General features: G+C 39.7%; 1 protein-coding gene across 2 annotated transcripts in view; it reads right to left on the bottom strand.

Moving 5' to 3' along the window:
- Atp9b (ATPase phospholipid transporting 9B) overlaps positions 1-16,045 on the bottom strand; it is a 194,711-nt gene that overhangs the window by 95,400 nt on the left and 83,266 nt on the right. For both annotated transcript variants that reach the window (XM_021150340.2, XM_021150339.3), the window contains exon 11: positions 8,564-8,640. In XM_021150340.2, coding sequence (XP_021005999.1) covers positions 8,564-8,640 — 77 coding nt within the window. The remainder of the gene's footprint in view (positions 1-8,563; positions 8,641-16,045) is intronic.

Below are 16,045 nucleotides of genomic sequence, written 5' to 3' on the forward strand. Positions count from 1 at the left end.
TAACAGTTTTCAAGGCCTCAGGTAAGGAATCAAGGAGTTCAATAAAATCTCCGCTATGAATTTAGCAGTTTACTAAGGTGTAGTAAGGAAACACTGCCAAATATATTCTCACTTATATAGATAAATATACAACAAGCATTTCTTATTCAGAACATAATGCAGAACTAAGCATTTAAATACCTTACTTCCTATGCAAGGCATTTGATTAATAGTCAATTTTAAAGGAATTCAGGGACAAAACTGACATTTGTACTTTAGATATTTCTGTGTTTGTAAAGCAGGTCTCAATTATCATCAGAATAGCTTCTTTCCTGTTTCCCTAAAGTCTTAAGTCCATGTGTGCTCACAGTGCAGACATAGCTCTGTGTGGCTGTGATATCAGGATACTGGACACAGTGACGGTGGCCTGAGTACCAGTGTAGCCCAAGTGGATGTTCACCATCTTATCTGTGTGCTATTAGAAAGCTTCACAGTTGGCCTGACAGTGGATAGTGTTTTTCTGATGAGGCCTAGAAACACTATGATTTGTTAATAGTAATAACAGTTGTGAAAAAGGCATCTAAGTGTCTATCCAGGAGGCCAACCACAACACTATGTTACCCCCACTCAGCTCTTGGTGAAATAGAGCAGCTCATATTAAATTGGAAAATAGAATACTCAAGAATACCCAAGAAGGCAGCTATTGGAAAAACAAAGAGGTCCTATGGTCCTATGATAGGATGTAACCGCCCCCCCCAACACACACACAAAGACAAAAGCCAGCTATTCTAATATAATATTTTACTATAGATCAAAAGGACTCTTAAAATTTTAATAAATGGTCCTTTTTAAAATAAAAAGCCATTTTCCAAAACTGCCTTGATTTCAACTGGGAATGTACACCACAGTTGACTCTATTTTGTTCTATTGTCTGAAAATGCCTTGCAACAATCCAGATAACGAGAGGCAGCTCTAATTCCCATAATGGCACATGTCACCTGTCTCTCTGTCAATGAGACATCTGAAAGCATCTTTTTATTAGAAACACAAATCAATATGCCCGAGGGATTACAATAACTACTTGAAGCAATTTGTATTATCATTTCATCCTTGATGCTCCAGCTCTGAGCAACTTATTATTATGAGCGGCATGAAAATGGCAACCTGTCACGATTGATTTTCCTTAACCTTCTCTAAGAATTTTTCCCTCTTAAATGTAATCAAGTATCATCTTATTAAATACATCTAAGGCTAGGTTTTATAAAGCAGTCCATTACTGTAGTGGTAGTCCTTGTAATTTAAACTTTCACCAAATTTCATTGTAAAGTTGCTTAGTAATAAAAAGTTTTTATTTGTTCAAAGTTTTAAAACTTCCAAATATGAGTAGAGTCCATATCCCAAGTAAGTCATATGATAAGGAACAATTTCCTCACAGCTAGAAAAGTTAGAGAACTGTCCTTCCATCTGGATACCGATGCTGTACTTTGTAGCTACCCTGACATAAGCATACAGCTATATTTCATTGTCATTAGAGTGCAAGAACAACTTTAATAAGAAATCTCAAACGTGAAGCAGAGTGTTGCATTACTCAGCTGCTCTGCTCACAGATTCTGTAACTGACCCAGGGATCTTTCTAGGGCAGACATCAGAGCAGAGATTGTCTCCAGAGTGCACTACAAACCCGCAGGGAATTGAGGCCCTGTTTCTGACTCGGGAAGTCTGAAAGTGCAAGAGTTTGCATTTCCATGTCTCAGAGGGAGACAGGATTGGTGCAGACAGTATTGTTGCTAGCACAAAGCAGCAGTACAGCCCATGCCACAGGAGGAGGGAGCAAGGCTGGCAGCTAGACATGTTTTATTTATACTTTAACACCTATACAATATGTATCTAGGGTCCAAATGCATGCTATCCATATCACAGAGAAGAGAAAGGAGCTGGGGGGCACCAGGCTCAAGCCTGGGTGTTAGAGAGGCCAGATTATTCTCGCTAATTCTCACACGTCACATCAGGTTGAAGGATTGACTTTTTATTTTTTAATCTACTAGAAAACAAACAAGCAAACAAACAAGCAAACAAACAAAAAGCAAGGTAATGAAACAAAGAGAAAGGGGAAGTGTGCCCAAAACAAGAGCTATTAGCTAAGGCAACAGCAAAATTAAACGTAGATTTATGAAGCTACCAGTAAAATTGGGTGAATATTCAATGTTCATTTGTCCATCTGCTTAGCTCTGCAGGCGTTTTAAAAGGCACAATAGTCGCCTGCTTGTGGTGGCACACGCCTTTAATCCCAGCACTCAGGAGGTAGAGGCAGGTGGATCTTCAAGTTTGAGGCCAGGCTTGTCTACAAATTGAGTTCCAGGACAGCCAGGGCTACACAGAGAAACACTGTCTCGAAAAGTCAATTAAAAAAAAAAAATAGGCACAAACAGATCCTTATGGATGCTCCAGCCTAAGTGGGAAGTTGGCACTCTGTCCAGGATCCAGAGAGAAAGGGGGCTGGTGGGAGTTGGTGCCTTTCCAAGTGTGGAAGAGAGATCTGAAGAGAGATCTACTGGAACAGCCTCACCAAGCCCAGAGCCTGGCAGATTGACATGCCTTCGGGAATTGATGGTGGGTGGGGAGGTCTGAATAGTGAAAACTCCAAGGAAGGTCAACAGGGATGACCTTTGCTGGGTCCTGGTGGGTGTCCATTATGTCTCTGCTACAAACCATTTTTGTGGTCATGATTATGAGTTGTGAGTTTAACAGAATCTAGAACCACCTGAGCATGCTTGTGGGGGATTATCTTGACTGATTTAACTGAGACGGGAGAGCTGAGCACTATGGGTATAAGTAAAGAATGGGTGCTGAGAAGCAGCTCCCTCTGCCTTTTGACTGTGGTATGACATAATCAGCAGCCTCAAGCTCCCTACACAAGCACTTCTCTGCCATGATGACCTAAGAGTCAGCACCCTTCTACCTTAGGTTGCCTTTGTTAGGGTATTTTATCACAGCAACTAAAACTTAACTAGGATGGATTCTAGTTTACTCACAGTAACGGCAGACAGAAAGCTGATGGAGAGCCACACCCACAGCAGAAGATAAAGTGAATGATGCTGCAGACCAATTAAGTGCCAAAGCAGGAGCAGAGGTGGAGCAGGAGGTGGCAGATGTGGAGATGGAGTATTCAACGTTTTTATGGAAGGGAGCCTCATCTCTATTAGTCAACAAGTCCCATGTACTGTGGCTATCTCTAAGCCAGTGAGGAAGGCAGGACTTAAAGGCCTCCCTGAATTACCAAACTGGACTATTACAAACTCATACAATGGTAGTCCTATGCCCGCATTTGCCAAATGTGTGGCTGGAAAACACACATTTAGTCTGAGATGAAAACACAAGATGGTTCCTCAAAACACCTATGGGTTTGTAGCCTGACACTGCCACACCTCTACTCCACAATTCCTTTCCTGGTTGTACTCCACCTTGTCACCAAGAACAGCCTTACTTCCTTTGTCAGACATGTCTCTGGATGACCATTTTCAGTGTCCCCTCCTCTTTAGAGCCTGTAGACTTTCCAGCACAGGAGGCCTCTGGGCTAATATCTCCACAGCTCCCTGGCCCCAGCCCTGGCTGGTCATCCTCAAGGTTGTAGTTCTGCTCTCTGACACCTGCTCACAGCTCTGGATAAACCCAGTGCCCGTCTGTTGGTATGAGCTGATACTCTCGCATATGGATGATGAAAGGCCTTAGATTGTCACTAACTACATTACTGCCATACAATCCCAGTGTCAAAGGTGAGTGGCAAGGCTTTCATCCTGGCCCTTTTGGGAATTGTGTTAATCTCTGACCAAGTTCTCTGTCAACTCCGCTACCGGACCAGCTGTTAAAGGATTCATTATTTATCATTAAGTCAAGATTGGTTTTCCTGAACCATTTTTTAATCGTAGGAGCCTAAAAGAGTTCTGCAAGTTTGCACAGTTCTCACATGTGTACATCAAAGTAAAGGCAGGATGCAAACCACCCGAGAAGAGTGGCCAGGCCACACCATGAGATTTTTTTCTAAGTACCCAACAATGTGTTTCAGGGGCCTTTGGATGTCTGCACTAAGCTTGCTCTTGTGGAAGACAAATAAATGTCTTGCGGAAGATGATCAATGTCCTTTATTCTTTCCTGAAGTCATTATTGTGATACTGAATTTTCTCATCAGGAAAAACACAATCAAACCACAAAATCCTTTGTCTTATGGTACAATCTTTCTTAATTTCTTCTCTCTTGCTTCCTCCCTCTACACCTTCCTCTCTCTCCCTTCCTCTTCCTTTAGCTCCTTGTTCCTTTAATTAACATTACTTCTTCCTGGTCTGGGATCCTGGTCATAAAATATGTTAGTTTTCCCTTTCCTTAACCCTGAGGCTCAGTCCCTGCCGCATGGCACCCACGTCCATCCTGTGGTGCCCCTTAAGCTTCTCTGACACTAAGAACATTAACCTGAATTTCTGTCTTGAAAACCTACGGCAACTACTGAATTATACTAGTAATTTTCAGACTCCAAATCTAGTGACTCCTTCTTTCTAACTAACTACTGCAATCTGCACCCATGGCTATTGCTCTCTCTTGCAGATTCAACACCCTCGTCACTCAGCTGTCTTTTTTCTTGATAATCTTCCTGTTTCCTCTGTTTATCTTTTGAACCAAACATTCTTTGGAATTCCACTTTTTTTTCCTTACTAGCCAGAAGACTCCAGGAGAACATCATTTATAAGCACACGCTAAGTGGACTAATACTGCTCAATAGATATTTCCAATTCTCCACAGGGCAGGATTATGCTTTCCTGATACCCTGAGTTTAGATGAAGCCACTTAATTGCTTTGGCCAATGACACTAACCCTATATGGTTCATTGGTAAAAGCCATTAAGAGTCAGTATATGAAATGCCAGTCCTTATCCTAGTGGTCATGGGACTGGGTTGCCAAGGTTGGTCATCATGGCCTCATGATGAACAAGCCAGATGGAGTCTGGCACAAAATTTGTGTGAGACTGCTGCAGAGGCCACCATGGTCTGTGTAGTATATTATCTGGCATGGGTTAGCTCATCCTGACTGGTAATCACTACTCATTCATTCAGAATTATAGATATTTCAAGCAATACTTACTCTGCCAGCAGTGAGCTCTGTAGTTAAATTTCAATTAACCACCTGTCAATCAAGGTCCCCTGATTAGGATCACTGTCAGAATTAAGAGGTCAAGACATATTTGCTAGTTGAAACCCAGTAGAGCTGAGAAAAATAATCTGAATTCCCTCTGAAATGTTTGGTTTTGTTTGCACTAATCCTCTCTGAAGTCTAGAAGCTTATAGAACACTGGGATGTAGCTTTCAGGAAAATGTCATACAAACAGCAAACATCCATTTCTGTCTTCTCTTCTGTAGTTACAGTCAACATCACATTCTTTTTCCTCTGTAAAATCCTAGCTGTTTGGTCCACTACAGTCTGGCTGAAGTCCTTTCCTGAACTTTACTAATATAAAACTAGCATTGAACACTTGGAAAGATTTCACTGCTTATATATGTAAACATATATAACTTATTTTTCTTTTGGGTTAAGCCTCAAGTTACACAACAGTATCTAAGTATCAAACCTGGAGAAATACCTCCTAAGGAGGCTCAGCTGCAGACAGGATGTCCCCTCAGCACTCAGTGTCAGTTGAAAGGAAACAGGTCAATGAAGGACCAGAGGAGGAAGAGAGATGGAAGTGTGCACAGAGAAGTGACAAACTTGGGGACAGAATGTAAAAATTATTTTAAGATTAGATTATAGATAGTTATAAAATTTTAAGATTAATGATTTTCAGAGAAGATTCTAAGAAGTACCCACGGGGTAATAAGTACTGTATAGGCCTCAACTGTCACTTCTGTGAGTGTGGCTAAGAAGGGAGAAGAGTAAGCACCAATTAAGGCCCAGGGTGGGGCCAGCTAAAGAGACTTTTATATCCATCTGTGAAGTCTATTAATGGAAGGACAAAGGTTCTAATGTAAGCCTGTAAAAACTCCAACAATATCCTATCCTCACTAACACCAAGGAAACAAGGATATTTCAACTAGCACAAGAGAAGTGGTGCTGGAGAGAAGGCCCCCTTCCCTGACTAAAACTACTTGATGCTTTTAGGGAAGACTGGGACTTGCTGGCCAGCATCCACGTGGCAGCTTACAACCTTCCATAACTAGGGGAACCACTGTGCTCTCAGAGACCAGAAGATGCTCTCAGATCCCCTGGGACTAGAGTGACCGATGATTGTGAAAATGCTGGGAATTAAACTGGGGACCTCCAGAAGAGCACCCATTGAGCACTCCTCCCAACCCCAGCTGCTTAGGATTTTTACACATGAATCAGCAAGTATTTTTAAATTTTAAATTGGAAGTAAGAACTGAGACTGACAATAAGTATTTCGTGTCAGCAAACAGTATTAGGAACTGTGATGCAGCTGAGTGTGGTGATGCACATCCCAAATTTCTGGAGAGATAGGAGAGTACCTATGAGTTCCAGGCCAGTCAAAGCTATACAACAACAACAACAACAACAACAACAGTAAAATAATAATTATGGTAATAATTACCATGCAGCATCTACTGAGCACTTGTTAGGTAGCAAGTTCATTTTTAAGAGCAACACATGCACCAGCTAATTCCCAACTGCAGGTGGGCACCATAATCTCAATTTTACAGATGTGAAAATGAAGATGCAGAATTAAACCATTTGTTCAAAGTCTACCTGGTTGAGGGCAAAACCTAGATTGTCCCCAGTGACAAAGCAAGTGTGAAGATCCTTACCTATGACATGAACACGTCTGAAGCACAATGAGCCAATATGAGACATGAGCAGAGAGGAAAGCTGCTAAGTTGAAGACTATAAAAACCCTGGATCTAAGTACAACTGAAGAATAAGGAGGGATTTAAAAAATCTGATTAAAAGGTAGCTTTTAAAATGTTAAACTTACTGCTTAAAATGAAAGGTATCCTCAATGTCACCATAAACACAAAAGTGAAAACAGTCAAAAAAAGTCTTGACGTTGCATGTGCATTGGAATATTTATTCCACCTGTTCACTTGAGGAAACAGTCATCACACTCCTTTGTATAATATGAGCATCATTCTATGATATATGAGCTACTGAATTGTTTTACTGTGACTTTAGTTCTATTGTTGAAGTAGTGACTACGGTATATTTGATACCGAGAATGGAGTTTGCTAAATAATCTAAAGGGGCGTTTCTCATCCTCACAGTTAGATTTCATATTGAAATTACAATAGGATAAATACACACAAACCTAATCTCACTGTCTGAATTTTAATCTAGTGAAACAGACACTGAACATTTGACACAATTTCATCACATACACAAACCTTCACCATTCGTTTCTCTGTTGGATACTGTCTGCTGTCTGTCTGTCTGTCTTCCTCCCTCCCTCCCTTCCATCCATCCATCCATCTATCCATCCTATGTATCTATGTATGTATGTATGTATGTATGTATGTATGTATGTATGTATCTATCTATCTATTTATCTATCTATCTATCTATCTATCTATCTATCTATCTATCTATCTACAGCTGACCAGCTGAGCTGGGGGGAGACCCTCTAGCAGACCCCATTCACATCAGCAAGCATGAGGGTTAATCCACTGTAATGGAGTTGGGCCATATACGAGGTTGATGATGTTTTCCTGTTTAGTTTGTTGTTTTGTTTTGTAGACAGACTCCTCTCTATGAAGCCCAGGATGGCCTTGAACTTACAACATAAGTCACTACATTTGGCACTTTTTAAAAGGCTATTTTAAAAATAGTTCTTAGCTGAAGAAATGGATTATACCATACCAGACATCATATATATGTATTTTTAAGGGCATATTTCCTTTCTACTGCTTAGTAGAAAGTTTTCCAGCAAAAAACAACCTTTACTATTAGTAAGCTATAGAGTAAAGTGTGAATCTGTGAGAACTGTTTGCTATATCTAAATATATATGTAATATTTCAAATAAGTGTAAGCTGAACAATAAGAAAGTTTCTCGTTTAATTGTACTTTCAAACACTGACACACTGAGTTCATTAATGAACATAAATCAGCCACACAGCAAATACTGAGAATCCACACTAACTTTTTGTTGTGATTTAACTTATAAACACATTTTGACTGCATAAATGATAATTTCAGGGGTATTACCAGGAATCTTTATGCTTTCACTATGTTTTAGAAATGAAAGAAATAACCTGTATATAACAATATTATCAAGATAAATAACACAAAGCACTAACAGATTGTTTTAAAAATAAACCATCAACATAAAGAACACAAACTACAAAATAAACTTAAGATGAGAAACCCAGCACTAACTGCCAAAAATAAGGACTATAGGAAACACAGATGAGGCCAAGGGTTCTTGACTGTGAGAATGATGCACACACAGGGACTCATTACAATTTGCCAGCAATCGAATCTGCTTTTCATGTTATGTAGTATGCTATATAAAGTGGCTATTCAGCTCTACATAGACTTTCCTACGGAAAGGAAAAAGCAAGTTCATTAAAGCAGCAGCTCCTTAATCTAGCCTACCTTATTTTTGGGATTGGATGTGTTCATTACACTTCGAGTCTCTTTTCCAGTATAAATGACAACACCTATTACAGTACCTGCAAAAACATGAAAGTGGTCCTTATAGCAATAATTGAAAGCATAGATAACACTTTCTAATTAATTGTCTTGATGGAAAATATATTATACTCTTTGAGCTCATACACATTTATCCAACAGTCTATTTGATTTAGTTAGTTCAATAAAATTTAACCTTAACTTTTAGAAAGGGGTTAGAAGTGACATAATTTGTTTAAACAATATAAATTTGCCTGTTATCTACAGCAAAATATGAATTAATATATGTTTTCCTGACAATGAGAGAGACATGGGCTTTTCCTACTGTCTACTGAAACAGTAAGAAGCTCACTATTACAATGGCATCAGAAGGCTGTATTCCTGACTGAAACTGCACTGCTGGCTCTCCAGACCAGAACAGGGATAGGGGAGTCAGTTCTTCTGCTTGACTGTGTTGCTCTGCATGAGAGACCAGGAAAGCCTTTGTGGCTGTTTCACATGCTTATCAGGAAAACCACATCAGAGGACAGGGCATGCCTCAGTGGAACATTTGGCCAGCATGTGTTAAGACCTGGGGCCCACCCTTATCACCACAAAAATCATGTAGTTGAGCAACCAAAAACCCACCATAAACATAATTTTAAAATACTTGATTTTACATTTAGATACTACTCATTTCCTTAGTGGATGTCTCTACAAATTTAGCTTTCTAAGTTGACAGGTTAGGAATGTGTAGTACTTTTTAAACTTAAGGAAATGATAACGAACCTGTATGTTAAAGGCTTGAGCATTTATCTAGAGTGCAAAACTAAAAGCCATGGAACCTGTATATAATACCTGCATCTCTTACAGACCTATTTTTGTCCTTAAAATGAAAAATTCTGATATTAAAATTACAAAGTAGAAAGACATTATGTATGCAGGCATATAAAGCACTGAAATTAACAATCTTAACAAATTTAACTATAGAAATTATACAAAAACTATTCTGCTAAAGTTCAAGGCCAGACCGGAATACACAGTAAGAACTGCAGCAAAATAAAAACCCCAAAAGACATATAACCCTAGATGTGGCATTAACATGTGAAATTTTACAAACCGTAAGACAGGACCCATGAGATAAATATGAAGTCCTATTTGCTCCATCTGAGCAGAAAGGGCCACATGCTGCACACCCTGTAGCCCAAGTCTCTGCTCCATCAAGCTATGGGGATAGACCCCCTGTGGTCCTTAGCAGTGGCCTGTGGCTCACAGAGGCTGCAGATCTTGTAGTTCTGAGCACCACTATCTACAATTGAACCAAGTTCTAGGAAGGTGTGACTGGTCAACAAGGGGCATGAAGCTCACCCAGCTACCCAAGTGTTGTCTCTCTGTATTAGTATCCATTTAAATTTCCTACACAAGATGACTGTTTAGTGTAGACTTTAATACTTGATGGGGTAATACTATCAGAAACTTTCTCACACAGAAGCTCACACCACACAATTGTTTCACTATTAAAAGAACAAGGTTAAATGTTAAATAGAACCTCATCAACATTTTCTTCCTATTTTGCCAATTTAATTTAATCAAAATATAAAATTGCCATTAATGTTGAAATGACCATATTCTCACAACAAATGCAACTTTCAACTGGATTGATTTATTTATTTATTTATTTATTTATTTATTTATTTATTTATTTTAAGATTAGCAGGGCAAACAAGTGCCAGGAAGCCTTCAGGATGACTCGTCAAACTTAAAAGTCTCCATCCTAAAAGCCAAGGCAGGTTCTGAAGACGGTGGACTCTAGGCTGGTATTTACAGTACTCAACGAGCGAAACACAAGACTAACAAGAAACACAGCATACTGGCACGATTCCTGATGTTACAGTTGTGTAAGGTATTAACATTTGTTAAAGGCTCTCATTGTATTCTCTCATTTGATGGTTGCTAAAAATGACTACTCAGTGTAATTAGTTTAAATGCATTGTTGTTCTGAGTCTCATGCTTTTTAATTACTTTGAATTGCTTGAATTAGTTGAGTACTCTGCAGGACTCTTCACTCTCTTGGACAAAGGATTTATATTTATAGAAAGATGCAGGCCCCTATAGAAAGACACAGAGCAAAGGGAAAGGATGAGTCTTTACAACGAGCCTCTAGGACAAGGCAGGACATACTCTTGGGTACAGCAGCAGATAAAACAGGACAGATGCAGAACGTGTCAAAGTTCCCACGGGTGAGGGCATTTACATGCAAGAATTTCAGATCTTTTAATCCATATTTTTAGTTTAAAATTAACCATTCATTCTTGCTCCAAACTGAGACACTTTTGCAAATTCTTAAATATATTTGCATGTTAAACCCAGAGCCACAAAGACATTTTGACCAGGTATATACTGCATAACAAAATCCCTAAGAGCAATGAGACATAATATCCACATTTTAGTTCAGTTTTCAGCAAGAAAGTAAACCAAATTTTAGTTCAGTTTTCAGAAAGAAAGTATTTTAAAAGTCTCATGAGCGCTTAGTCCTAAAAGTCAATGTTATACTCATCTGGTTGAAATCTACACCTTTGATTTAACTAAAATCATTAAAAAACATTATAAAAAGATTCAGATGCTAACTTTCCCAAGCTGTGTTAGCATAAGAATGACACACTGATGCTACTGAATAGAATAGACACCCAGGCCCTACACTGGCTGGCCTCTTGGGATAAGTATAAATCACTGTGTGGTCCATCTATATAACTTCAAATTTCAGATCCATCACACCTGCATTTGAGGTGATCAGTTATTAACACTCTGGCTATACTGTAGCCTCCCTGCCATCCATATATCTAAATTTCATAAAGTACTCTACCAATTCAAATTCATAGCTGAGTTATATTTTAAGGCAAATAACTTCTCTATAAAATCTAATAATGCTAACAGCATCAACCTTAGGGGAAAAGGTATTCTTCATGTAAATATTTCAGATGTATGATTACAAAATGTAATCCAGCAAACCCAACTGATTACTCTTTTTATTAAATAATCAGATTCTTAGAAAACTTTAGTTGCCACCTTTTAATCAGAGATAACAGCATGTGGAATTTAATCAATAACCAATACTTATGAATTGAGAAACATTTTAGATGATCTAGAGAAAATTACATATAGATGCAAAATAATAAGCCTAGGCCCTTAAACAGACTGATTACTGGTTTTAAACTAACAGACAGTGGGATGCTTATTCAAATAAAACAAAACAAAAACCCAGAAATAAAGTAAAAGATGTAGTATATATTCTGTGTATGTATAAAAGATCTGTCAAGCAAAATATATATCGAATATTGGTAATGCTTCCTGAGCCTGGGAAATAGTATACAGACAAGTCATTAGAACCAGTCAGAACCCAACTACAGCTGACAGAGGTTCTCTGGTCCAATCTTTACAGATGCTCCCCAGTAAGAAGCTTTGCCACCAGGCCAAACAGGAAAGTACCAGATGCACACCGACTGGGGCAGACAACACTAGAGCTCAGGAACTTGGAGAACACATAAGAAAGGGCCCCGTCTGTGTGAAGACTCCATGTGGCCAGAGACAAAGGGAGAGAGACACAGAAGATCTGCACCAGGAACAGAGTCCAGGAGGTTAAAGCTGTAGCAACTGATACAGGAGACCTACACCTGCTAGGTCAGAGGCACTCAAATTGCGGCCTTTAGCAAGAACCAGGCTTACAGCAAGCTCTGGACCAAATTCTGATGTTCACCTCTGCTGCTTACACAAAACACTGCAGGAGATAGGAATTCTGCAGTAGTGTCCATCCATCTACTGGATCTTGGGTTGCAGCTTCTTCCTGGCTACTTCTCATATCTGTAAACATTATTAGGCAGCTAACACCTTCAACCACAGCCTTCTGTGGTTGGTATTTGATTGATTTCCCACTGGACTGTAGTCTCTTTTCAAACGAATGCTAATTACTAATGATCTATGCATGGCTAGAATAGGAATAGATCAAACCATGCATAGAAAATAGCCAGACTTTATTTTGAAAATTTGTTTACATAACTGCTACTTACACAATAAAAAATGTGGTAATAGAAAAACAAACTAAAGGACAAGCAAAAGAAAATATACCCTCATTTTTAAAAAAAGTCTTAGTAAACTGTACCAAATACCTCTAAATGTTTCCAAATATTTGTTGTCAGATTATGCATCTCACATAATGCTTCACCCACTCCTGAAAACGCCCATCTGCATACATTCTACAGCATGCTCTAGAGGACAGAGATCATGGGCAATCCAATCAGTGCACATACATTCTCATACACTGCTTCAGAAGTTTGCTTTTAGGGTTAGGACAACTCCATGTGAGGACCTGACCTACTTTTGAATGGAGTTCGCACACTGACACTGAGTCCCACACTTTTAAAACTTGATGACAGAAAAGGAGGTCAGAAATAATTTCATTCTAAGAGCTACTCTCGACCTGGAAATGGCACAGTGGCACTACTCCTACTATGTGTTAGTCCACGTGAGACAAGAAAGGCAGCACAAGTCCTATTATGTGCTAGGCCACGTGAGACAAGAAAGGCAGCACAGCTTAAATGCATGCCATGAAATCTCACCAACAGAACACGGCTACCTAACCACAAGTAAACAAGGATGGCACCACAACACACACATTAACAGCAAGGTTCGCAAGGCCTAAACCCTAGACAAAGAACCGTAGGCAGTTAAGGAGGGCTGAGAGCAGAAGTGAGTGCTACTCAGGAAAGAGTCCACCACTTATTTATCTAGCACCAAAGGTCAGCCCTGAAAACACATACATGCAAGCAATAGTATATAGATAACATAAGCAGGTCGCATTTATATTGAGGAACATACATATATTTATACACAAAAACATGTATGTGCAACAACAATGAAAGAAAGGAAGACATGGATGTGAAAGATGAAGAGGGATAAACACATGGAAGGGTGTAAATGGAAAAAAGAGAAGGGGGGAGTATGTAATTATAATCTAGTTTTTAAAAGGTGCCATCCTCATATTAGTTAAAAAGAACTCTAAGTTTCTAATTAGTTACGGAAGGGTAAGAACACTCAGGTTATTCCTGCAGTTGTAGACTGCAGTACTCCTAAGGCCTTAAGCTTTTAAATAAAGATAAAACATCCTTTAAAATATATAAAATGAAAGAAAATGCTTATATTTTTAAATGTCCAGAAATATGTGAACCTGAAAGGCATAATGATATTCTTTTCTAAGTGGACTGTCTAAAACAGCAGTTCTCAGCCCATGCTTTACAACCCCTTTGGTAAACCTCTATCTTCAAAAATATTTACATTATGATTCATATTAGTAGCAAAATTACACTTGTGAAGTAGCGATGAAAATGATTTTATGGTTGGGAGCCACTACATATGCGGGGTTGCTGTATTACAAGGATTCCATGTTGGAAAGGCTGAGAACCACTACTCTAGAACATCTTCTGAGAGGATCAAGTACCCATCAAAACCAGTGCTACAGGGGACAGACATATGATGCGCATGTTAGTACCTCTGCAGCAGAAGTTCTTAAGTACTTAGCTACTACATGCCAAGGTCATCCTGAAATCTAAAGTCAAACAGGAAAACTATGTCCCGGAAGTTCTTTGGGACATCTCAGACGCCTTAAGCTCAAGCTGCTTTCTGTCTCTGGGGAGAAAGCCACAGATTAATAGTACTGGGGTTTAGTATCAACAGTCTAATATGTATTTAAAACAGAAACAAGGAACAAAACATGCAGTAAAAATTGTAATTAAAGACAGCCTTTTGCCAGGCAGTGGTGGCGCATGCCTTTAATCCCAGCACTTGGGTGGTGGAGGCAGAAGCAGGCGGATTTCTGAGTTTGAGGCCAGCCTGGTCTACAGAATGAGTTCCAGGACAGCCAGGGCTACACAGAGAAACCCTGTCTCAAAAAAACCTTTAAAAAAAAAAAAGAGAGAGAGAATCTTTTAATCCTTTAATAATTTTTAATTTAACATTGTAAAAAAATGCTCAATAACACAAAAATTAAAATTCTACAAAAATAGGCACTTAAATGTTTCCTAGTGCAGATGCTCTCTTATAAACTGACGGTGAGCTCAGAGACCACACCCACACCAAGCCTGGTGTGGATGCTATACGGCGCCATGCCTGGGCACACAGGGCATTCAGGTACACCCTTCCCTTCAGGAGCACAAGCAAGAGCAGCAGCACCTTGCTGAACAGGGACATGGCTCGTGGATGGGTCTGTAGGGGTCAGAAATGTCTAAGGGCAGGTGAGGTCTTCAAGGACACTTCCCCATTCCTAAGCTGAATTCAAAGTCCCTGAGCCTTTGGTCCCCACAGCAGAGGATCCAGTATTCCCACCTCTGAAATATCTTCATGGACAAACATCTTTGCCTCTCTACCTACAATTTTATAAATATATGTGCATATCAAACCATGAAACACCTCACAGAAGTGAGCACTTAAAGATTCTTACAATCTGCCTCCATGCTTAGTTTTTAAAGTGTGAAACATAGTAATAAAAGTTTTATATCTTATCCCTAAAGGGTGGATGAATATCTGTAGTTTTCTAGGACTGTAGTATAAACAGGTTCCATTTAAACAAAGGATAACAGAACTGCCTAACATCCCCCACCCCCAACACACACACACACACACACACTCGGGGTCAGGCACACAGGTACCTAAGTGTTCTTTAGGGCACCATGTCCTCTCAGAACTAGGCCTTCTTTTGGTGGGAATATTCCCACAACTGTCCTGAAAGCCATCACATCTGGAATCAATCAATCTCAATCTCAATCTCTCTCCCCGCCCTGCCCTGTGTGTGTGTGTGTGTGTGTGTGTGTGTGTGTGTGTGTGTGTGTGTGTGTGTGTATGTCTCTCTCCCTCTCTCTCTCCCTCCCTCCCTTCCTTCCTTTTTGATATTGCAGGATAGGGTTTCTTTCCTGTGTAACAGGGCCCCAGCTGTCCTGGAGCTTGCTTTGTAGGTGAGGCTGGCCTCAAACTCACAAAGATCTGCCTCCCAGGTGCTGTGATTAAAGGTGTGTGCCACAATCGCCCTGCTGCATATATATTTCTTTCATCTACTTTAGACATCTCTTCTACATAGAAGCCTTTCCTACCCCATGTCTGTAAGGTTCTTGGCTCACATACTTTCATAGGACATGGAACTTTTTGTGGTACTAAAATTATCTGGACCATTTTCTTAAAGTCTTTTCTACCCACCTTAGCCTCCAATTGATAGGTTCCATTACCAGCTCATTCCAGACTGTCTGCGCATATGGAGAAACTGACACTATTCAGTCTCTAGGAAAGAAGGGGCAGTACCACTGTGCCATGGTCAGGAGACAGACAATCTGAAAGATGAGCTTCATGGCTGATAGCTTCTTCTGAGGCTCCCTCCTAATGTTATCATTGATGTTAACCTGCTTCTGACCTGGTAGTAAACTCTGC

Source organism: Mus caroli, unplaced genomic scaffold (genome assembly GCF_978045245.1).
Source record: "Mus caroli unplaced genomic scaffold, Mus_caroli_1 scaffold_19, whole genome shotgun sequence".
Classification (NCBI taxonomy): Eukaryota; Metazoa; Chordata; class Mammalia; order Rodentia; family Muridae; genus Mus; species Mus caroli.